Source organism: Arachis hypogaea, chromosome 15, assembly GCF_003086295.3.
Source record: "Arachis hypogaea cultivar Tifrunner chromosome 15, arahy.Tifrunner.gnm2.J5K5, whole genome shotgun sequence".
NCBI lineage: Eukaryota > Viridiplantae > Streptophyta > Magnoliopsida > Fabales > Fabaceae > Arachis > Arachis hypogaea.
In genome coordinates, this window is record NC_092050.1 from 9,537,005 (window position 1) to 9,563,003 (window position 25,999).

At 34.3% G+C, this 25,999-nt stretch overlaps 1 protein-coding gene and 1 long non-coding RNA gene across 6 annotated transcripts; both read left to right on the forward strand.

Moving 5' to 3' along the window:
* Positions 1–3,238: 3,238 nt before the first annotated feature.
* Positions 3,239–14,257, forward strand: LOC112748854 (histone-lysine N-methyltransferase SUVR5). Of its 5 annotated transcripts, none has more exons than XM_025797098.3 (12): positions 3,239–3,804; positions 6,652–7,195; positions 7,771–8,073; positions 8,205–8,315; positions 9,065–9,175; positions 9,444–12,293; positions 12,476–12,637; positions 13,088–13,204; positions 13,304–13,407; positions 13,487–13,624; positions 13,701–13,788; positions 13,900–14,257. In XM_025797098.3, the coding sequence occupies exons 2-12, from the start codon at positions 6,728–6,730 to the stop codon at positions 14,005–14,007; spliced, it is 4,560 nt and encodes a 1,519-aa protein (XP_025652883.1). In that variant the 5' UTR covers positions 3,239–3,804; positions 6,652–6,727; the 3' UTR covers positions 14,008–14,257. The 5 variants fall into 5 exon arrangements, with proteins under 5 accessions (XP_025652883.1, XP_029149263.1, XP_025652885.1 ...); XM_029293430.2 differs by having other exon boundaries at positions 3,239–3,372; XM_025797100.3 differs by having other exon boundaries at positions 3,544–3,804; positions 6,765–7,195.
* Positions 14,258–23,021: 8,764 nt separating this feature from the next.
* Positions 23,022–24,589, forward strand: LOC140179467 (uncharacterized). Its single transcript, XR_011872939.1, has 3 exons — positions 23,022–23,155; positions 23,348–23,447; positions 24,391–24,589. It is a non-coding gene; the product is annotated as an uncharacterized lncRNA (long non-coding RNA).
* Positions 24,590–25,999: the final 1,410 nt, after the last annotated feature.

Sequence of the window (25,999 nt, forward strand, 5' to 3'; positions counted from 1 at the left end):
TTGGTACAAATTAAATGTCTGTGTAAGAGGCTAATTAATATGGACACATTAGTACATTGCATAACATAAGGCCCTATTAGTCTATTAGTATTTAAAATGTAGAATCCGAATTGTGTGACAGAAAAGGCGAACTTTCCAAAGAGGTTAGGACAAGGTAGTCAATGCCAATCATATATAACCATCATTAAAGCATCTTTCCTCCTATTTCTCTATCTGTCCCCACTCATACCTCCATAATTTAACTACTTTTCATTCTCTTCATAATTATTTCCTTATTACCACATACTTTGTATTCTTCAACTTCATCAAATTAAAGCTTCTAGCTTAGCATAGCATGTATATATATATGTTTAATATAATATTAGAGTATTATTAGATAATGTACTTTAATTAATCTCTGTACCTTAGGCAGAATGACAACTCGTATGTGTGTGTTCTTAATTAAGCAAAACTGCTCCAACTTAATTAAGGAAGGTAGTAGGTAAAAGCGATCACATGGCAGTAGTGGCAAGAACAAATTGAGAGATAGGTAATTTGCAAATGAGGATTATTTTGAAAGAAGCTAATATTATGATATCACTTCTTCTAAAATCTTAAATTGATAGGAGATAATATAAATATTTATATTTTTAATATTTATTTTTTAAGTAAGATTTTTTTTTTAATTGTCTTATGCTATTTTTTTTTTAAGTTTTAGAATTCACTAAATATCAAACTCTAGATGTAGTTTTCATGTATGTGACGGCAACACCATGCATTCATGCACCTTCCCCATATCACTTACATAATGAAATCATGAGTTAATCATAGCTGCAGTAAAGATTTTAACTTCTACTATGTCGATTCACTGGGATAGAAATAGGCCCTCAGTCTCGTTCGTAATAGCTACATTTGTAATATAGTTAATTAACTTGAGTATGGTATTGTTATAGATTTTTTTTTTAAAACACTAAGTTTGGTTAGCGTGAAGTTTATTAAAATACCTAGTACTTTCTTTTTTTAGAAAAATATATACATATATTTAAAAAAAAATAATTTCTTATCAAAAAGTTACTTATATCATTATATGTAATATACTAAATTTAATATTTGTAATAATATTTTAACTTTTAACTTTTAAGTATTTAAAATATGAAAATGTATTTATAAAAAGATATAACAAATTTTTTAAAAAAATAATATTTTTAATAATGAAAAAATTATTTATATACTTATTTATATCAGGCCTGCTATACATACAAGCAATTTTGACTTACAAGCTATACAAGTTGGTCAAAGTCCACGAAAAAAACACATGCACCACTCTTTTAGAATTGAACGTCCAATACACGCGCCTTAATTACCCTTCCACAACACGTTCACTCTTCCTCTTCTTCCTCAATCAAAACGCAAACCGTTCAAATTCAAGAAACATTCGAAACAAACTACGATTTTACAGAAACGTTCCAACTCCTTGTGAAAAGTAGAAGAAATCAAGAAAAAAAAGATACAAATCTCCATAAAAAAATCACCAGAAAAAACGAAGAAACATTATTCAAGGTACTGTTTTACTATTCTTCTAGGTTTTTTTTAGATTGTCTCTGCCATGTGTCTCATCATTAACCAGCAAAACATTAAAAGATTTCAAGAAGAAAATATACTCTCTCCCCCATGTTTTGGGTGTATTTCTTAAATCTTTTGGGTGTATTTCTGTAACCGTTTAGGTGTATTTCTATAAACCTTTCTATAATCGTTTGGGTGTATTTCTGTAATCGTTTGGGTGTATTTCTGAAGTTCCATTATTTTCAAAACAATTTCAAAGCTTGATTTCAGAAACCATGAAAATCGAAAAAAAAACGAAGCAAGAATATAGAGAGAGAAAACGCACGTAAATGGCGAAGAAAAACAACGAATAAAAAGATAAAGAGAGAACGCACAAAGGAGATCTAACAAATTTAGCAAGAAACTCGAAAAAAGAAACGAAATCTTTTGAAAAATAGAAGTTATATATTTGCGCATTAATTGATTTGAATTGATTTAAAAGTCTGTTAAAGAGGCATGTAACCTAAACAGCGCGTTTAGTGGGTTTCGTTCTCTTCAAGCTTGTAAAGCTTGTAATCGCAAAACACTTGTATGTAAAGATTTTCTCTATTTATATTTTAATAAATAGACTGAATCTATTAATAATTAGATGTTCAAAACACATTAAATTTAAATTTATTGTATCTCATATCAAATAAAAAAAATAGACTCTTAATAGACCACCTAACCTATTTTCATTTTTATCATCTACCGTATCTATCACTTAGACATCAAAATTCAAAATTATGATATGCTTCTAAGTTCTAACTAATAACTAATACGTTATTTAACTACATTCATTATTGAATATTATTTACATGTAATTTTAGCTAGCAGATTGTGCTTCACTTTTTAGTAATTTACTAATTTCTCTTAAAACAATGCAAAAGGAATAATAAAGCTAAGAACAAATTATATCTAATGTTTGGTTTGTTATTGACACATTTTTTTTTAGGGTCCTGTTTTGTTAGTAAAAGAAACTTGAAAAAGAGAGCTTTGACCCATTTAGATGACATCCCTGCAAACGAAACAAAAATATACCTTCCAACAAAAACTAATACGATAGACCTTACATTAGAGGTATCCATTGCGTTGTTGGGTCAACCCACACCAATCTATGGACTTCAACCAAACCCAACTCACAAATTCCAGGAAAGTTAGGTCAATGCTTTGGAATTAAAAGCATTCAAGACCAAAAAAAAATTTTAAAAAATTAAAAGCATTAATTTAATTTTTAAATAAAAAAATCAAGTAAATGTATTAGATCGAATTGGAAAATCTCTAATGAATGAGATATGTCATGTGGTGTGTTGTGGACTTGTGGTATATATCAGGAAGATTATTGGGTAATATGTTCATTTTCCCATAATACCCTCCAAATAGTTGAAAATAAATAACTATTTAAAGCAATAGAAAGAAAACTATTAAAAATAATTAATAAAAATAATACTGTAATAATTTACCATTAACAGATCGAAGAAGTAATTATTACACCGAATGTTGATCTAGATTCTAGAACAAAGAAGTCGTGATACGACGTCGTTGGGTTTGCCATTATCGTTACGACCATGCGTTTTGTTGTCCTTTCCCTTTGATTATCCTTCACTCCGCTTCTCCCTTACCCCATCCAAACTTATCATTATATTATATATATAATATATATTACATACTTTACATTATTAATTAAATTTTAGCTAAAAAATCATTAGTATTTCTATTACACATCCGAAGAGAGGTGACTGCAATTCACCAATCTCGGCTGCAGAAGGAAGCCCCAACTTGGCAACTTCTAACCCATCCATTACTCCTAAGGTCAGGACCCATTTTTTTCGTTATTACCACTACTACCCTTTTCTCTATTCTTCTCCCTCCCTTTGTCTTAAAAAAAATGGAAATATTGGGTCGTCTTTGAATTTGGGCACGGGGCCTCAGCTGACCACCCCTCTTTCTTTCTTTTCATGCCTAAAATCAAGAGCCGCACTTGCTATATATATATTTTATTAAAAAATAAAAAGAACCCTGTATCTGTATCTATATTTCTATGCCCCCATCTACCTATCACTAACCATTAACCAATAGTGCTGCGAGAGGGAGACAACATTTTTTCATTTCACATAAAAACCATTTTTTTTTTTTTTTCATTTTCAACCACCCACCCACCCCCTTCGGCAATAGACCCTGCAAGTGCGCAAGGTACCCCTCATCTCACTGCATAAACTTCCCTCCCTAACTCTTTTCCTTAAGGTACATTACCACTTACCCCCTTTCTTACCTCCCTTTTATTTATCTCTCTATTTTCCCTAACACAATGTATATTCTATTTTCATGTCACATTTTTTGTGTGTCTCAATTTTATTTTTATTTGTGTCTGACCTAGCTAGCTCAACTCCCCCACCCCCTTATACATATGTATCCATGTTGTGCACCTTATGTCTAATAGAAACATATGTCTATGTCTATATATTTTATAATAAAAAAAATCTATAGGTTACAGAAAAAAAAAAAGACGTACTAGTAATGGCAGGAGTGAAGATCTTACCCCTATTTGGTTCAACGTTTTAAGGAGCACTCTCTATTATATGTTGAGGTTATATAACTGATGCCCGATTTTACTTTTTATGATTCTGCAGCACTTAATTTCTCAATTTTAAATTTTAATTTTCCAATTTTGAGACATGCAGTTAGTTACAATTACAATAATACATGCAAGTTCCGCATCCTCATATGATTGATTTCACACACTGTGGATATGCTTAGGGTTTATCATCTTGTGTTACTGTCTAACCACAATAATAATGCTGCGATTTAGTTCCATTTTTTCAATTGGGTCTTCGCCATTAAGGGTTTTCACCTTTCTATGAGCTAGACTTTAAATTGAGCATGTTCCTGTGCTGATTTTGCGTGTGCGGGCTTCAAAGTTTGAAGCTTTATCTTGCTGCTTCTCAGTAATGTATTGCTGTGACGGATTTTTTTCTGCTGGGTGGCTCTCAATCTCATCATTTGATTCGTGCCCTAATTGGGAAAAATAAAATTGAAACACAAAGGATTTTTTTTTTTTTTTGAAAAAAAAAAACCTTTTATTAACATTGTGACAATTAACAGATAACGATGCAATTGGTCATTGTTGGTTATCTGTTTCTGTTCACATTACTAATTGGCAACACAGAATCACCAATGTTTGCTGTTCGTTTCTCTTTGGTCGGGTTTTTTTGTGGGATCATATTCTCGTATGAATTTTAAGGTTGCATTTTCGGTTGGACGTGTAATAATTGGGTGAAAATATATATCGATTAATTTGATATGCAAATTTATACATAAAACTTGTCCGTTAATATTTCCAATATTTCCTTAAGATTTTAAACTGAAAGATTTAATTTTCTAATGCTAATACTAGATAAATTTTATTCAAATCAGCCAGTCGCAGTTTATGTATTATTCAAATGTCCGTAATACTAATCCGTTATGAAGTTAGATGTGAATTATTTTATTTTTTCATCCCAGAAATTATTCAAAAATTAAAAATTTTCATATGATAGCAATGGGGGTTAGGCATGGCGGGATGAGGGTGATAAACATGGTTCAATCTCCAATGGAAAGATTTGTCCACGTTTCAGTGTACGGATGTATCTTAACGTGATTGACCGAAATTGAAGATTCTTGTTGGAAATTCACTTAAGAACATATAAAGATTGTTCTGTTATTTCACATTGAACTGGTTGAAACAGAGATTGAACATGCTTGATTAGCCTCTGCTTATACTTCCACTTAATTGAGGTCCGGGAAAAAAAAAGTAATAAATATATAAATAAAACAACAGGTGGGAGGAAGGGTAGTGAAGTCCTTATTTATTTTTTTAACAGGAGGGTAGTGGAGTACTGGAGTCTTAACAGTGAATCATAATCATATATTGTGTCAATTTTATATATATATTTTCACATTTTTGTATTTGATTATAATTTTGATTTTGTGCTATATTTTATTTGGTTCTGTTTATCAAATTATATTGAACTCCATCACCAAATATTGTAATGAACGAATTAATAATTTTCTTTTACATACTATTTTATATTTGAATACTAGTTATGAAGCTCCAACAAGAAATTGAAATTAAATAGCATGACATGGAATCCAATAAAGTTTGGGCAAATTATACTGACCCCTCCTAAAGTTTGGTTAAATTTATTGTGAATTCCTTTTATTTGCCCAAATCACATTGAAATTGACTGTGAAATTCACCTTTTAGGAGAGTTCTGTATTATCTTTATAGTGGTGTTCTGTGTCACATTTTATAGAATAGAAAAATACCGAGAATAATAGTATCTAAAATTTTAGGAGAGGGTTGAATTTCATCAAAAGTGAGGCGTATGTAATTTTCTCTGAAACTTTTCAACAAACTAAGATGCATTTGCTCAGCTCGTTTTTAAAAACAATTGGGCTTCATTGCTAAACATCTTTGTGTTTCTTAAAATTCATTATTCATTATTACAGTAAAAGTATAATGAATATGAGATGCTTCTTTTCAAGGTATAACTCTATTACTATTATTAGTATTTAGTGCTATGTGGGTAAGAGTATTTAGTTTGTAACAAAACAAGCTGCTACTATAGTCCTGTGTCTTTGAAGTTTGAATGGTTAATAATATACATTATATCTGTAGTTATTTGTTTTTACCTGGTGGTAGCTATGTCTAGAGGTATTGGGAAATTAAGAAAAACTATAAGTAAAATAATGAAGAAAAATTTAGATTTTAATAGTTGGACTGTAAATAGCATTTCTAATCCATAGAGAATTATAGATAGAATTTCATTAGCATATAGTTTTGCCTGCCTACTAATTTCGTTTTGCTTGGAATTTGGACTAATCTAGACAAATTTTAGTATGGTTTTCTTAATGTCAGGAAACAGTCTTTTGGCACTCAGTATGAACTTGTGTACATTTGACCTTTGTAGATCACATGATGATGGTTTTGCAGTTTTTATTTGACACATTTTTGCCATTTAGTTTGGATATTTTCTGTTTCTCTTTTATGTTCAACCACGACTCATGAACTACTACGTCAAAACTGAGTTTTGCATGCAATGAATTGAACAGGGTGGTGAGATAGGGAATCACCAGTGATCAGTGAGCATGTGTATCGTGTAATACTGTCTGTTTCCGAAATAGTAACATGGAAGTACTTCCCTGTTCTGGTGTTCAATGTACAGGGGAATCTGACCGTCCTCAGCAGAATCCAGGGACAGCCTTTTTATATCAGGGAGAACCTAATTACCCTGAAAATGGTCAACAAGTTAAATTTGGAGACAGTCAACTGAATGAATTGTCACACAAAATGGAAGGGTCTCAGATAGAAAAGCAAGGTGAAGAAAAATGGACTGTCTGTCATTTGTCGACTAATTCGGATGTTCAATGCAGCAGAGATTCAGGTTGTGGCTTTCAGGGGGAAGACCAGAAGGAAGACTCCGCTCTCGATGATCTTGATGATGATTTGATAAATGAACCTTGCTTAACCTCTGAAAATTCTCTCTTGGTTGTGGATACGATTGAAAGCGAATCACCAAACAACAGGGAAGGAGATTTATCATTTTCTGAACCCAAGTGGCTAGAGGGGGATGAACCTGTGGCATTATGGGTCAAGGTAAACCATATTTGTTGTTGTTAAGATACAAAGCTATTCATTTGCTGTTACCTATTAATGTTTGTTTTATGATATCAGAACTTCTTTTACCAAGTGGCCTAAAGTTCAATCTTTTCACTTCTATTTGTCCAAATAAAATAAATTGTATTTTTGCACAATATAGGTAGGTGTTCATGGTGTATTCTCCTTGTTCCACACCCAAAGCGTTCTTGCTTGAGGGAACTTGTTAAATTGTGATTTCATTCATTTGCCTCTATTAAGCTCGGTTGAGGGGTAGATTATGCTGTCAAATTTAGTTGTTTATTCTCTATTAGATAGTCTTTTAATGATTATTTATAATTCTCCATACAATGAGAGTGTTCGTTGCTCATTACTCTACTGTTGCTTCTCTCAAGTTTTCCTATTAGTCACTCAAAATCCTCGTTTTACTTATCTGATTGATCTGGAATGCCATATCATAATTGTCCTTGAGCTGTCAAAATCACACAATTCCTTTGTGTGAAACACGTGCTCATGCATACTTAAAGCTTTTCTGATTTTGCATTCATTGTATTGTGACTTGTCGGATTTTTCAGTGGAGAGGAAAGTGGCAGACTGGCATCAGATGTGCGAGAGCTGACCGGCCATTATCAACTTTGAGAGCAAAACCAACTCATGGACGGAAGAAATATTTTGTCATATTTTTTCCACACACAAGGAATTATTCTTGGGCAGATATGCTGCTTGTCCGATCAATCGATGAGTTTCCCCATCCTATTGCATATAAGACTCATTGGGTAGGATTAAAAATGGTAAGCGACTTGACTATTGCACGGCGGTTTATAATGCAGAAGCTAGCTATTGGAATGCTGAATATTGTTGATCAGCTTCATCCAAATGTAAGTGGTGGTGGTCCTATTTCTTGTTCTCCATCTCTCTTTTTGTAGTCTTGATTTTTCTTTTTATTTCTAAATTGAATACTTTTATTGAAAATAGAAGCGCTAATTTGAGATTTATGCAATGGATGTAGGCACTGACAGAAACTGCCCGTGATGTGAAGGGCTGGAAGGAATTTGCCATGGGTGCTTCCCATTGTACTGGTTATTCAGAATTTGGAAGAATGCTTCTAAAGCTGCACAATGTAAACTTCTATTTCTGATGATTTATGATGGTTAGGGTGTTTTGGCTAATAATGTTCAACATGAGCTTTACACCAAATTGATTCAGCATGACAATACTGCTAACATAATCATATGGTGAAATGCTAATGGTTGATATTTATTGACTTATTATTGTATTAGGTTGTCAACAGCCAACATTAAAAACTTTGTTTACTCTTTATGACATGGATCTGATTAGCTACTTTGTATACATTGTTGGCCCTGGCATTTTTCTACTGCTACATGGTTCTATGGATTGCATTCTCTTAGATTAAAAAAAATACTGATTTGACACTTGTTTGCGCATGATTTTGTGTTTTTTATTTCTGTACTGTTCGTGTTATGGGATGCAACTTGCTGATAGGACAAGGTGACATCAACTCGTTAAAGAGGCACATTTATTCTTCTTCACTTTTAAATTTGACATCAACTCCTGGGCTGAGCCTGAGCATATATTACCTGTACTTGATAATTCAGTTAGTGATTGTTAGATTTCATTGTTGGTTGAATTACCAACATATAGTTGAAGTTGAAATCTAAACCTTCTAGTCATGTATTCCTTTGCTAGTGCAATTTATGTTGAGCTGCGTTACAGTTGTAAAAATGTTTAAATCTTACTATTCTTATATTTCCTTATACAAATACATTTATTCTATACTGCGAGCCAGAAATTTTCTTAAGAAGTTACTTCTTTGGTGACTGAAGTATTGTCCTACCTTTTTCCTTACAGAGCATATTGCAGCCCTACATAAATGCTGATTGGTTACATCATTCTTCTCACTCTTGGGCTGAAAGATGTCATATTGTGAATAGTGCCGAATCTGTAGAGCTGCTGAAGGAGGTACCTTGTAATATTGGCTAATAATTCGTGTATTATTGTATCCAGAAAAAGGATACTTCTTTCAAAACAAGGTGTAAAACATTAAAAGTGTTCATCTTTATTTCTTGAAGGATGCCTTAAGAAATTTCAATGATACTTCTTTTAAGGTGCTTATTGAGAACATATGTCAATGCACATGGAACGATGAATGCAGAAACTGTTTAAAACAATGATTACAATGTTTTGTTCAGTATTTTTAGCTGATTGAATTCCTTATCCTATTGTTCAGGAATTGTCTGATTCTATTTTATGGAACGATGTCAACTCTCTTTGGAGGACACCGGCACAACCAATGTTAGGTTCTGACTGGAAATCCTGGAAGCATGATGTAATGAAATGGTTTACAACTTCACCTTCCTTATCTTGCAGCAAAGACACACAGCCACAGACTCCTGATGCTTCGTATGCTGCAAACCTTCAGGTTTCTAGAAAACGGGCCAAACTTGAAGTTCGTCGGGCAGATACACATGCTTCGCAAGCGGAAAGGAAAGATGTGAATCAGTCTGTTGCTCTTGAGACTGACCTTGGGTTCTTTAAGAATCAAGATACATTGAGCCTATTAGCAGCTGAGAATGGTAAACATGAAGATGTTAGGGAGGTATCTGCTGCGAACGATTTAACTAGTAATGTGACCAATAAATGGAATGAAATTGTAGTTGAGGCTGCCAATTCGGATTGCTTGCATACCAAAGGAATGGAATTAACACCTGTGAGTGAAATGGCTGTTTCAAAATCAGTAGAGCCCGGTAGTAAGAATCGACAATGTATAGCCTATATTGAATCAAAGGGAAGACAGTGTGTGAGATGGGCAAATGATGGTGATGTTTATTGTTGTGTACATTTGTCCTCTCGATTTTTGGGCAGCTCAGAAAAAGCTGAGAAGCTGGTTCCAGTTGATACTCCTATGTGTGAAGGTACTACTGTTCTGGGTACAAAATGCAAGCACCGGGCCCTACCTGGTTTTCTATTCTGTAAGAAACACAGGCCTCATGATGAAACAGAGAAGATCTCACATTCGCCACAAAGTACACTGAAAAGGAAACTTGAAGAAAATTATGCTGGTTCAGTGAACACCTGCAGAGACATTGTGTTGGTAAATTCTGAGAGCCCACTGGAAGTGGAGCCAGTGTCATTCATTGGCGGTGATTACTTTCAAAGAAAAAGCAGCTTAGGTGAGAATCCCACACATCCTGATAATAATTATGATGCAATGAAGGGTCTGCACTGTATTGGTTCTCCTCCCTTTGATGACAAGAATCCATGTAGAGAAGCTCCTAAGCGATATTGCTTGTATTGTGAAAATCACCTTCCTAGCTGGCTTAAACGTGCAAGAAATGGGAAGAGTAGAATTGTATCGAAAGAAGTGTTCACAGAACTTTTGAGGGACTGCAGCTCGTGGGAGCAAAAGGTGCATTTGCATAAAGCATGTGAGCTTTTCTACAGGCTGTTCAAAAGCATTTTATCACTAAGAAACCCAGTTCCTAAGGATGTTCAATTCCAGTGGGCTTTGACTGAAGCCTCTAAAGATACTAGTGTAGGAGAATTCTTTACAAAGTTGGTTCATAGTGAGAAGGCTAGAATCAAACTAATTTGGGGATTTGGTGATGACTTGGATGTATCTCCTATCATGGAAGAACCACCACTTTTGCCATCCACAACCACTGATAGCATCGATAATGAAAATGCCATTAAGTGTAAGATATGCTCTGCAGAATTCAGTGATGACCAAGCTCTTGGTAACCATTGGATGGATAGTCATAAAAAGGAAGCACAGTGGCTGTTTAGGGGTTATGCATGTGCCATTTGTCTGGATTCTTTTACGAACAAGAAACTGTTGGAAACACATGTTCAAGAGCGACACCATGTGCAGTTTGTTGAACAGTGTATGCTTCTACAATGTATTCCTTGTGGTAGTCATTTCGGAAACAGTGAGCAATTATGGCAGCATGTTTTATCAGTTCACCCTGTTGATTTAAAGCCATCAAAAGCTCCTGAGCGGCAAACTCTCCCTGCTGGAGCTGGTCAAGATTCTCCAGTAAAACATGTCCAGGAAAACTCTGCTCCTTTGGAGAATAATTCTGAGAATCCGGGTGTCTTGAGGAAGTTCACTTGCAGGTTTTGTGGGTTGAAATTTGATTTGTTACCTGACCTTGGTCGACATCACCAAGCTGCCCATATGGGACCCAATCTAGTTAGCAACCACCCTGCCAAGAAGGGGGTTCGCTACTATGCATATAGATTAAAATCTGGCAGACTTAGCCGTCCTAAATTTAAAAAAGGTTTGGCAGCAGCATCATATAGGATCAGAAATAGGGCTAATGCTAATCTAAAGAGAGGCATCCAAGCAACAAAATCACTTGGCATGAGGGACATGTCCTTACAACCTCGTGTAACGTCATTACAACCTCAGGTGACAACATCCTTACAGCCTCATGTAACTGAAACATCAAAGATTAGTAAATTCGCGGAACATCAGTGCTCGGGAGTTGCAAAAATTTTATTTTCTGAGATTCAGAAGACTAAACCCCGGCCCAACAATCTTGATATTCTATCAATTGCTCGCACTGCTTGCTGCAAAGTTAGTCTTGCAGCCTCACTTGAGGAGAAATTTGGAATTCTACCTAAAAGAATATATTTGAAGGCAGCAAAACTTTGTGCTGAGCATAATATTATTGTAAATTGGCACCATGAGGGGTTTATTTGTCCTAGAGGCTGCAATGGTTTGAAGGATCAAGCATTGCTCTCTCCCTTATCATCTCTTCCTAATAGTTTTGTGAGGCCAAAATCTGTAAGTGTATCAGATCATGCAAGTGATGAGTGGGAACTGGACGAATTTCATTGCATCATCAATTCACATGGTCTAAAGTTAGGATCACTGCAAAAATCTTCAATCTTTTGTGATGATATAAGCTTCGGGAAGGAATCAACTCCTGTGATTTGTGTAGTAGATCAAGAACTTTTGCATTCTATCAATAAGAATGGTTCCAATGATCAAGATACTGACTCTGCTATGCCTTGGAAGAGCTTTACCTATGTTACAAAGGCAATGCTTGATCAATCCCTTAGTCTTGATTCAGAGGTAGTTCTCACTGTGAATCTTGAAATTTACTTTCCTAGGCACACATGGTTGAACTTCTAATATTCCTTCTTCAACAACACCCCCCCCCCCCCCCAAAAAAAAAAAAAAACACCACACACACATGCACGCATTGTAAAATATGCATATTTAACATATTCTTTATCATATTACTTTATTTGCAGAGTCTGCAATTGGGATGTTCCTGCTCATATTCTTCCTGCTGTCCTGAAACATGTGACCATGTATACCTTTTTGGTAATGACTATGAGGATGCGAACGACATATTTGGGAAACCAATGCGTGGCAGGTTCCCATATGACGAGAATGGTCGAATAATATTAGAGGTAATACTTTCGTCAATTATAGACTGCCACTCTATCCAAAATTCTGAGCTAAAAATTAACTTCTTGATATTTGCCTTTGCTTGGTGATGGTATGTTGACTAGTCATTTATACCGTGAACATAGTATCTTTTCCTGCATACTTATTTCTGGGTTTGTATGTTTCTAAATCTCTCTTTTTATCATTTCAATATCCAAAATATTTTTGTTTGGATATAGCTGCTTTATATGTATTGACTTTAGCTATTGTCAACATCAGCATGCTCTCAAATTTTGGGTAATGACCTATATAGTGTATTTCAAAATCATATAGCTTTGCCTTTTCAGTTCCCTTGATAGTTTGGTGGCATGTGTATACAGCAGATATTTGCCTGTTATTTATTGTCTGTCACATTTTGTTATTTACAATTATTTTATTTGTCCTTTGGTGGGGATTGTCATACAAAACTTCAGGAAGGTTACCTTGTCTATGAGTGTAACCGAAGATGCAGATGCAATAAGTCCTGTCCAAACAGAATATTACAGAATGGAGTACGAGTCAAGTTGGAAGTCTTTAAAACAGAGAATAAGGTAACTTTTTTCATTTCTTTTTTTAATCCATTTGATTGATTCAGATTCTTTGTAAGGCTTATCACATTGACTATTTGACATTTCTCATGCTATTTGTAGGGATGGGGGGTAAGGGCTGGGGAGGCTATCCTACGTGGCACATTTGTGTGCGAGTACATTGGAGAGGTTTTAGATGTTCAGGAGGCACATAACAGGCGCAAGAGGTTTTATTTCTTGAAAATGCAATTCATTTCCAATTGTTTTTTCTTCCTCTTTTACTGAATTGGTGTACATCAATTCCAGATATGGCACAGAACATTGCAGTTATTTCTATGACATCGATGATCATGTTAACGATATGAGCAGATTGATAGAAGGACAGGCGCACTATATAATAGATGCTACTAAATATGGAAATGTGTCCAGGTTCATCAATCATAGGTGAGCATGTAGCTCCTCATAATTTTGTCCATAGACACTTTTTTCCCCTCCCTCCTAAACACTGCTGTTACTGTAGCTGCTCGCCAAATCTTGTGAATCACCAAGTTCTAGTCGAGAGCATGGATTGCGAGCGTGCGCACATCGGTCTTTATGCAAGTCGGGATGTAAGAACTCATCTCTATCTATAGGAACTACTATTTCGTCGAAAGTGATCCACTTCTGTGGGGCTTCCTTGTACTTGATGGTTTACATTTCATTTTGTATGTTGTTGACAGATTGCTCTGGGTGAAGAGCTGACACATGATTATCATTATAAGCTTGTGTCTGGAGAAGGAACTCCTTGCCTTTGCGGCGCTTCCAAGTGCAGGGGACGCCTTTATTAGGACACAAACACAAACCGGCGGTCGTCCAGTAGGCTCTAACTTTGAAGGCTTCTGTTAATGTTGATGTCTTCTAAGAGATTACCTTGTACAATGCTTCTTCCTTTGTTCCCTCATGTCGATTGGCAACTGTTATGTGACTGCATTGTTTTAAGCGGGATCTCTCTGGCACAATTTCTTGGTACTAATTATTGATGCGGAAATGTAAATATAGTACAATGTTTTGTTTTATCCTAATCTGCTCCTTGTTTAATATGTTTGAAGAATTATCTAATTATCTTCCCTGTAAATTGCATAGTTTAAGGCTTTAAGCACCGATTCTGCTCAATGATCATGGAATCTAAGAATCCCGGATATATGCATGCATGAGAACCTAAATCCTAATGTCCGGTTGGTATAATGGTATGGTAGGCACAAAATACTTGTCTGATTCACCTAAAATATTCCAATGGTATAATTATATATAAAATTACAAAAGAATATTACATGCATATTGCATAATTTTGTATTGTCCAGGGGCGGAGCTAAAGAACAATCTGAATAAATTTAATTAAATCCTTATTCGTACACCAATATGTTATGTATGTATGGGTCTATGGGATTTGCCACTCGTGCATTTTTTTTTTTATGTATGGGGTAATGAAACGGCCATAAGAGAGAGAGGATGAATTTGTTTAAAATATAAATACAGGTCTAATTGGGAGAAGAATTTGGTTTCTCCTTGTAGGACCACCAAAAAAAAGACTAAATTGAATAAGAGAGAGAGGATGAATTTGTTTAATTATCTCTTATTAATCTCATCATGATGTTTTACTAAAAATGAGAATTCCATTTGCCTATCATTTATTTGGAATTGGAGCACATGCATGGCAATTCCATCTGCACCATCATAGATATGACAAACAATTAAGCTATGGTTCCAGCAATAATCACAATTTGCCTATTCAGTTCGATCCAGATGGTGCAATTATTGGGATTAATGATGAAGGCACATTAGCATTGCAATCTATGCAACTTGGAACAAGATCACTTACACCCACAAATAAAGGCAACTCAGCAGGAATTCAATTAGAAAAATACATTACCACTAATCCAAAAGATAAATGTTTCCTAAACTCACGTTTTAGCAGGACACCAGACACTAAATAATAATAATAATAATAATAATAATAATAATAATAATAATAATAATAATAATAATTCTGACATTATTTTTGTACGGTATCTAATGACTAAATGGATAATAATTCAACTAACATAGTTCAAATGAATAAACCCCCTTGACTTTAATTTGGAAATCCAAAAGAGGGTCTAGGTTTTTGCGAGTATATTATTTCAAAGTTTCACATAGTTCAATTATATTATGCCATCCGAGTCATCTCATGACTTATATAACCATCTGACTATAAAGTTATTATTGTACAAGTAACTAGTAGGTCAAACCACGGGTTTCCATTGGTTTTGGAACTTATCAATTTTGGCCCAATCAACCAGAAATCTATGATTGGTTAGAATTTACAGGTTGGTTTCAATTTGAAAAATTGTCGTTGATTGATTGGTGAGTTTAATATTTTCTAACTCATCATACAACTCGCTCAACTCATCTAACATATTAAAGAGAAGAATATTATATATATATATATATAGTTTTCCTAAACAAAATAGTAGTATTCCCTTTTTTTTAAGAAAATAAAATGGCGTTAGAACTTAATTTACCTTATTCTATTGAAAAACTTTAAGATTTATGGATATTTTCATAAACTTATGAATATTTTTAATATATATATATATATATATATATATATATTCAGACTTATTGAATTATTGTTATATTAATTAACTAATAAATATTTAATTATATTAATTTTTTAACTTAAAAGATAATTCTCTTTTATATATATAGTACTTTTTAAAATATTAAATATATAGGATCCACCCAAACCAGCTCAACCATAAATCGATTGAATTAATTAGGATTAAAAAAATACAAAAATAATTTATGTTAGATATATATAAAAATTAGTCATTAAAATTAGTTATTAATATAAAATATATATTAAAAATAAATTAATAACACATATAGTTATATATAAAATACGTAATAACTGATTTTAATAATTAATTTTAATGTACAAATAGTAATTTTATTAAATAAATTGGATAGTTAAAAAAAATCTTCTTCAAGCCACTCAAAAACACCGAACCCTTTGGTCAAACTTTGATCGCACACTAAACTGTACTATAAATATACATGTTTTAATAAACTCTACAAATTATAAAGTATGCATGTTTGCAAGAATATGTTTCCATCTTCAAATTAATACACCATGCATGCATGTATTCTACACTAGCTAGTGCTATACAACACAAAATATCTACGGGGAAGGAAAAAAAAAAAGGTGTTGGTCACGTTTGTCGTGGTGATGATGTCATTCGTCTTCAAAATTCAATTTATGGTATGCAGAGGGACCATGGTGCAGCATAATATAGTAGCGAAAGCAACATTTCAAAAATAGTGGATAAGAAAGTCAGAGTCGTCAGGGACCGGGGCATTATGCAACTTTGGAATTTGGATAATGAGAGGAATAAACCTTTTCATTAATTATGAGAAAAGTTTGTAATAAAATCATTAATCAAAAGATTAATATAAAAATTTCACTTAACTGATTTGATAAATATATGGTTCGCAAATTGTTTCTCATGGTGAGGAGCTTCTTAATTAGATATAGAGTATATACCTATTTTGATCTTTAAAGAATTTTAAATTAGATATTTTAGTTTTTAGTTAAAATTAATTTAATTGGTCTCTAATAATTAATTCTTTTAGTCACTTAGGTCCTTAACTCTGTCAACTCTAATGGAAGATAAAATGATTTTTGAAAATTTTAACATAGGACAAAATGATCCCTGACAACTCTAACAATGGACAAAATAATCCTGACCCCTTTATTCGAAAACAACAATGTTCTTCTCCAATTTTTATCATATCTCGCATAACCTTAACATTCATACTCTCCTTCTTCACCTTCACAGTCTTCTTTTCCATCTTTTCCTTCTTTCTCTTTAGCTCCAAGATTAAACCATGGTGTAATTGTCACACGTGTTGCACTTATCTCAACATGTCATAGACTACACACTTCCTAAATCTGTGATTGGTACATCCACCTCATCTGCACTTCACCCACCAAAAGCATCCACTTTCACGTCTTTGATAACATCACTTCCAATGGGAGTTGAAACTTGTTCATCAACTTCATGAGAGGTTAAGACCAGTGAAGCTATCAACTGGTAGAGAGGATAATCTTGCTTAAAAATTTGATAATAAAGGTATTTTTTTATTAACTCTTTTGTGCAGGTGTTACAACCAGAGACTCTTTTGGACGAGATTACGAGTTATAGTTTCACAAGTGCAATTTGGAAAGGGTTGGTCCCGCCGAGAATTGAACTTTTTGATTGGTTTGTTCTAGTCGATCGAGTGAATACCAAAGAGAGGTTGAGTAGATTAGGCGTTATTCATCAGAGTGACAATATATGTGTCCTGTGTAAAAAGGAGATGGAATTTGTCTATCATTTATTTCTTTTATGTGAGTTTACTTGGTAGGTGTGGTGTGCTTGGTTGAAATGTTCTCATCGAGCTTGGACAACTACTCCAAGGGCACGCCTTTCTCCACTCTCCAACAAGCAATATAGATTGTTGGACATTAGGACATCATAAGAAGATTCTCCTTCGACATCATATGCAAATTCTCATTTGAAATAGACATCAAGTACTTCAGTCCTTCTTTCTTGGAGTCTGAGTGGCAGACAGTTTCGACCTCGCATCCAATCTATTACAATGAGCAATGTCGCCGTTGCTACTCATATGGAAACTGAAGCGATTACTGAACATTGGTTCGGAGAAGAAGTTGAAGGAAGCGATGGAGTGGTAGACAATGTGGTCATGGAGATGTTAGGGCAGAGGAGGAGGGAGATGGCAACGACGACGACGAGTCTTAACAAATCATATTTACTGTCTAGATTCATGGGATCCATAGAAGACGACAACTAGTTGAGAGACATAGGCATTAGTTTCCTGAGTATGAATTGGTTGAGAACAAGTTGAGAATTTTTTTTCTTGTGAACATTAAATTTATAGAGTGTGCATTGTATAATTTGAAGTTACAGTGTTAGACTGTTAGTGTTATGTGAAATATGATAGAAATTGGGAGAGAATAGTGTCGTTTATGAATAGAGGAGATCAGGGACCATTTTATCCCCTGTTAGAGTTGTCAGTGACTATTTTGTCCTCTGTTAGAATTAACGGAATAAAAGACCTGAGTGATTAACGAAATTAATTGTTAGAGACCAATCAAATAATTAATTTTAGTTAAAAATTAAACTAAAGTGTCCAATCTAAAATTCTTTCAGAAATAAAATGGATATATATTCTTAGATATGTTATTATGAAAGACGATGATTGCATGGCTTACATTCTTGGTTGGAGATAATTCACCTAAGATTTTCTTTCTTTTATAATATAATTCATTGGTGGTTTAGTCTTTATGAGCAAGTGACCATTTCCTTGACCTACACAAAATGAGTCAACTGTACTGTTAACATTAATGATTGGTTAGGTGCGTATAGTTCAATGCAAATTTCTGAATTAGTTGGGCTACAACTTTAGTGTAGCACATGGTAGAGCTTTTAATTTGGTAATTAGTGACACCAAATCTTGGGACTAATAAGTACCCTGCAAGCTACCTTAGGATTGATTAGGAGCTCTGATTTTTGTGTGGGCCAAACCCAACAATTCCACGCCACCATAGGCCACCTAGCATGTGATTAAATTAAATTAAAACTTGATTCCTCGTGACGCTTTTATTATTATTATTATTATTATTATTATTATTATTATTATTATTGACAAAATTGACATTTTAATGCACTTCAACTAATTTAACTAATATTAATAATGTTCGGTCGCTCATTATGGATATATAAAAGGTTTTCATTTCAATAATACGTATGTGTCTTTAAAAAGAACAAATTAAGAATTATTTCTTAAAGTAACCAAACATAGTATTTGTTGATTCTATCACTCTAGTCTCTATTAATTATCACCTCTGATCTATGGCTTTCTTTAAGAAATTAGACAGAATCATTGCAACGCTCTATCATTGTACTAAAGTTGATCAACAGCCATGCCTAATTGCATAAAAGAAATCAAAAGAAGCAAGTCAAATTAAAGTTGTTGAATATCTATGCCCTACGGTGAGGCCTTTTATGCTACACTGTGTGAAATGTTTCACCCTTGTAAGCTATTTCTTCAACATCTTCCATCACATGCTATCTTCACAAAAGTATGGTAGCTAGTGAAGGAAAATAAATCATATTTTTATATTTTAAAATAAAAATTAATAGATTAATTAACTTACTCATAGGCTCTTGGTGCAGGTGATTACTAATAAATATTTGAAGAAAAATAATATTTTCACTAATAAGATTATGGGATCGGATTCGATAACTTGGAAAGCTCTGACTAAAGCTGCGAATACATTGAAGGATAGATGGCTTCATTTGGGACACAGGCAACATTAACGGTTCATTCAATTGACTTCCGTCTAGTTCGGTTGGAAGCAAAGTTGATATCATATAAATTATTGAATCCGACCTCAGCATTCGAGATGTGTATCATTATAGGAGTTGGCACTTGAATAATCTTTATTCTATCATTCCTTGCGAGCTGAAATTAATAAAACTGTGAAAAAATAAGAAAAAAAAAGGGAGAATATTGTATTTTTTTATTGATGGAAAAATTATAAAAATAAATATAAATAGAGTATAATTTATATATTTTGTTGAGTTGAATTTAGAAAAGATAAGAACAAATAAAAATAAGATAAGAACAACTAAAAATAATAAAAATTAAATTTGTGGCATAATTTATGTATTCTGTTAGACTGAATTTATGAGTTGATGTGAGACTTTTTTTTGTTGTTGTCGTGGGCTAATGTAAAAGAGTTGTTTAATAGAAAATTAGAAACAGAAAATTTTGAGGTCCTCCGCTAAGTAAACAACAAAAAATCTGAACAACGGGTTGAAATTTGGTCCAATAAAGCTAAAAAAAATATTCCACCCAAATTACCCAACCAAAAAATCCCATTCAATAATTCAAAAATTTTAACCATCTATTATACCCTAATTTACCAAAACACCAGCTTCTCCCCCAAACCCCCATCTGCCATCGCCGCCTCACCAACGAGCCCCTTTCGCTGGCGTTACTCTCTCCCTCATCAGACATCATCGTCGCCTACTGGGTTCTTCACACCATCACTTGGTCGCCAACCAGCCCCCATCGTCGCCGCTGGTTCGTCAACAAGGACCCTTATCGGCACTTAAGGATAACCATTCACTTAAAGATAAAAATAATCATCCGCATACCCAGTGAATTGAACATCCAACATATTTTAATTGTATATAACTAAACCCATTTTAATCAAATAACCATCCACATAAGAATTAAAATAACCATTCGCATACCTACTAAATGACCATCCAAGATATTATGGATTGACCACAACAAGGTGGAAACAAGAGAGAGGGAGGGTGTTGTGGTGATCGGCAGCACTGCGAATCGCGAGAAGAGAGGTGCTACGGTCGGGCGGCGCTGCTGCAAATCGCGAGAAAGAGGTTGCTGCGGTGGTCGGGGGGCGCAACTGCCAACGCAAGAGAAAGGGGTTACGACGGTCGTTTTTGCTACTGCAAATTGCGGAATGGAGAAGGATTGCAGTAATTGGGTGACGCTACTACGAATTGCGAAGTGGCATGTAGCTGCGGCACGCGAGGAGGAAGTCGCGATGGTGGACGACGTTCAACGATGCTGCACCTTACGGTGGTTGAAGCTACGACGCCATTTCCGTCGCGGCGTGGTGGGAGGAGAAAACGTGAGTTGGAGGAGGGGGAGGAGGGTTGAGATGAAACGGGAACATGATGTGATGGAGGAGGTTATGTTGTGTAACCCTAATAATTTAAATTCAAAAATTAATTATTCTAATAAATTGAAAATTTGATTTTAATAATTAATTTAACCTTTTTTTAATCGTTGTCCACGTTGTTCAACATTTACATTGTTTATCTATACTTTCTCAATTTCGAGATATAATCCAGAGTTGTATTATAATGAGGTCCCTAGGTAGAGATGGGCAAGTTCTAACTCGACATGCTATATGGCTAAAAATGGTTATTTACTATGATGCACGGACACTGATATAGATACTGGACACGACACAGGACACGCCGACACTCAATTTTTAAAATTTTATAAGACACAGGGACACGTATACATATAAAATATAAAGTATTTTTTAGATAAATCGTAATGATATTTTGATATTTTATTGATATTAGAACATAAATTAATTTTTTAAATTATTTTTAATGTCTTATTTTAATTATATAAAGTATTTAAAATATTTCGTTATTTTAATAAATAATAATATATATTATTTCTGAATTTATTTCAAGAATATATATTAAAAATAATGTTAGGTGCGCTGACACATGATGGTATTTAGGTGTGTCCAAATGTATCCGGAAAAGAATTTTTTATTTTTTATTAAGACATGGTTTGACACAACAGATACGCGTGTCGGACGAGTGTCGATGAATGTCGTATCCAAAATGTGTTTGACACGTAGACACTGTAACTTAGTAAAGTGTACGTGCTTCATAGGTTATTTATGATTTTTGCAATGTAAAATTGGGTGGGATGATTCTGTCAATTGGAGTTGGGTTTGGAAGTTAAGTGTATCAAAAAGGATGAAGTTGTTGATCTGGTTATGCTTGTATAATGCGCTTCCTACCTCTACATACTATCCATTTTCACCGGGATATGACTACCTCCAAGACTTGGCAACGTTGCCTTCTTTTCGCTGAGTCTTAAATTCATTGTCTCAGGAATTGCATGACAGCTTCTCGTGTCTAGTAGATCTCTGGTTTTTTCTGATCGTGATTTCTTTCTGTTACAAGATGTCAAAAAATGGGTGGAGGTTGGTTGTAAGGATGAGGATGAGTGGTGTTTTGTGACTTGTCTTTGGGCCATATGGATAGACTGGAATGAGTATGTCATTAACAACAACTCTAACTCTTTGGCGGAGGTGGCTTTTCGAGATCGTTTGTTATCGAAGGAGATTCATTCTGTGACGTCCATATTGCCGATTCATAGTAACTTATTTCATCTACTATTTAGATTTGTCCTGAAGAGTACTTTTTTCAAATTGAACTATGATGGAAGTTCTTATGAGGACTCTGGGGAAACGGGTTATTATGGTTTTGTTATCAAAAATAGTATTGGTGCTTGGGTGCATGGTGCCTCTGGGTCTATGTCGCAGGGTAGAACCTTGAGAGCTGAGCTCTGGGGCATCTGGCGTGGTCTTTGTTCGGCTCATGAGATAGGTTGCTCTCATCTTATTTGTGAAACAGACTTGTCGGAGACTTTCTCCTTCATTTTGCATAGGAAGATTCCCCATAATTGTTAGAAAGGTAAGAGACAATGATAAAGAAAAGGTTTTGGTGTATTCAAATTGTGTGAAATGATACAATATAGAAGGATATTATTAGTAGGTGCTAAGAGAATCGAAATAATAAAGACATAATATTTTATAATAAATATTCAGATATGCTAAATAATTCTAATAAATGCTAATTGATCCTAATATATTCTAACATTCTTCTTAAACTCAAGTTACGTTTAGGCTCCGTTTGGTTTGTGTATGTACTAAGACATAGACATTAAGACATAGACACTTGAGACATAGACATTAGATATTTGTGTTTATGTATGATGTTTGGATATAATGAATATAACATTAGTGTAGTGTCTAATGTTATGTTTGGTTAATAGAACACAAGAACACTATATAATTAGAATGACTATTTTGCCCTCCTATTTTTAATTAAAAATTCAGTAATTAAAAAAAAAAAGCCAAGAGAGGCAGAGGCCCAAATTGATTCCAGGGTTTGTCCCTCTAACCTCAAGCCCCCAGAAATCTCCCTCTTGTGAGATCTCCTTCTTCGCGGTGATACTTTCTCCCTCAAACCTCAAGCCCCCAGAAATCTCCCTCTTGTGCGATCTCCTTCTTCGCGGTGCTCTTCCCTCGTGTGCGATCCCCTGGTTCGCGGTCTTCTTCTTCTTCTTCTTCCTCTTCTTCTTTTTTTCTTCTTCTTCTTCTTCTTCTTCTTCTTCTTCTTCTTCTTCTTCTTCTTCTTCTTCTTCTTCTTCTTCTTCTTCTTCTTCTTCTTCTTCTTCTTCTTCTTCTTCTTCTTCTTCATTGTTGGTCTTAATTGTTGCGAGTGTGTTTGATAGGTTCCGTTTACGAGAGGGAAAGAGGAAGGCGGCTCATTGATGAAAAGCCTGTGTGTTGAATTACCGTCGAAGAAGAAGCCGTCTCCTCCGCGTTTGGCAGGTATGTACCATACCCATTCATAATATTTACAGCTTATACTGTATTTTTAAGAGTTAGGAGTTTGCAATTTAGGGTTTAATGTTTACTGCATTTTGGGAATACGGTGCTTGAAATATCTAGCTGCTGCAATTTTGGGAATACGGTGCTTAAAATAGTAGTAATTGAAAAAATTTACTTATCAAACTTTACAAATTAGTGGATACTTTAGTCGATACTTTTGATATATTTAGAATTTTATGGTGATCAATTGTTGTGATGATAGTTCGTTGGGCTTAACTTGGTAAGTGCTTCATAGGATGGAATATTTCTTCTTCTTGTTCTTCTTTTCCCCTTTTGTTTTCTGCTGTAATGTAATCAATGCAGAAATAACACTTGAACGACAGCATGTACAAGTTATTCATAAATTCGTTTATCTTGGTGAAACAACCACACATGAAAGTTAGGGTTTGCTTTGCTTGTGGTGTACTGTGTTCAACCGATTGATAGTTTCAATATCTGTCCACTTGTTTATGTTGTTGTTTTTCTTGTTTTCATATGGCGAAAAGCAATTAACTACAGTTGTTGGCCTGATTTGCATCAATACTCAGTATTGCTATTCTTAATGCTTTGCAATTACAAATATCCATATTTTAATTTTGATCTAAATATATTTAAGTATTTAGCTTATAATGCTGAGTAGATTGAAGTGTGTAGGTGACATCTTGAAAGATGCACTATATATTGATATTAGGCTTCATGTTGTTGATGCTTTTTATTATTTAGGATTGTTGGAAATGTTGATGAAATCCATATTTATAATCCATCCATTTACCGGTGAATTCATGCTAATACTTTGAGAATAGAAATTGGTGTTTGAGCTATATGCTTTTTCGTGGTAATGCATTTAGCTTAAGCTATCTCTTATTTCAAATTTTGAATGTGTTTATTGAATTTCTTTTTGCAGGAAGGGTTTGTGCCTGCTATCAAAGGATCAGGCAGTTATGATTAGCAGTAGAAATGGTTGGCTTTGGCTTATAAGATGCAAATAATTGGTTGCTATGCACAAACATAAGTTGGTCATGGATCAAATGTTGAACGGCTTGAGACAACTGCAACATTGGAACAAAAATTACCTTTGAAAGTTGTAATTTTTTTCAATTATGTGGCACTGTATTTGTACAATGAACACCTGAGAAACAATAACATAAGAGTTCCATTGGTATAGTTTTAGGATTCAAGACAATTGTATGATTGAAAATTGTATGAATTGAAAATTGAATGAAAAGTGGTTTCTTTGAAATTTAACTTGGCCTGTTGTTTGCTTTCAGCAATGAGTATTTGAAGTATATGTTTTTTGCTTTGCACTAATATGTAACTGGAGAATTTGAAACTCAAGCTGTAAACCAAGTGTATGAAATCAATACAGGAAGTGCAGTATTTTACTGTACCTAAAAATTGAATCAAATTTTGCAGAAGTGCACAACTTTGTTGTGCAAAAGTAAGCTGCACAATTATAATTCATCTGTACCTAAGTGCAGAAAATCAACAAACAGAATGCAGAAATTAATTTTAAATATGCAGAGGTAAATAACTTTAAGGACAAAATTACACAATACATTTGAACCTCGACAACAGAATTACAGATTTTGATTGCAATAATGCATAATTGCACAGTATAAAATGTAACTTTGCATAATATAATTAATAAACACCTGAGGCATAACTTAGGTGCATAAACCAAAATATCAACACATATTGTTGCAGATTACAAATAAAAGTCAGTTCATGCATAAATTAGGTGCATATATAGCTATTGCACTTTAATAATACAACAATTACCTAAACCCTCTTCAATTATAGCAAAATACCCACAGTATTTAGCAATAGACCTTAATAATATAACAACTAATTAAACAAACAACACTAATAATAGCTAAAAGTTTTCCATTATATCTCATACGAATGCTGCCTTTTCCTCGTCCAAACTCCAAAAGGTTGCCTTCAATTCCGGATTCTGCACAAATTTCTTTGCAACTTGCACAATCTCCATTGTGTCAAAGCCAAGACTCTTTAAAGTTCTGCCCAAGTTCACTTGGTCATTTACCCCACTCATTGCATTTGCTAGTACTTGCACATGCTTTCCTTGATCTTCTACCGCGGACTTAAAAGTTTCAGCCAAGTTTGATAGGATTGCAGCATCATTGGTTTTCTTAGTTGCAGATTGACGTCCTTGATTTCTCTCACTTGATGAAGCAAAAGAAGTCGAGAAGGTGTTGGGTAATTCACTCTCAGCAACCCCTAAATCCTCCATGTCAATATCATCGCTGCCTAATCCCAAACCACCAGCTGTGGCCGCAGCAAATGTAGATCCCGGAGTAACATCTTCTTCAGCATCTTTGCCACTGCATGCTTCAACACCGGTAGCTCTATCCTTACCAAAAATATTGCCAAGACGTTCAAACAAGGGAAACGGCTTGCCGGGAGTGTAGAGTGTGACGTTGCGACCCTATACCATAAACCAAAATCGACATTAATAAACATAGAAAAAATGAAATTCAGATTTGTAAGTTTAA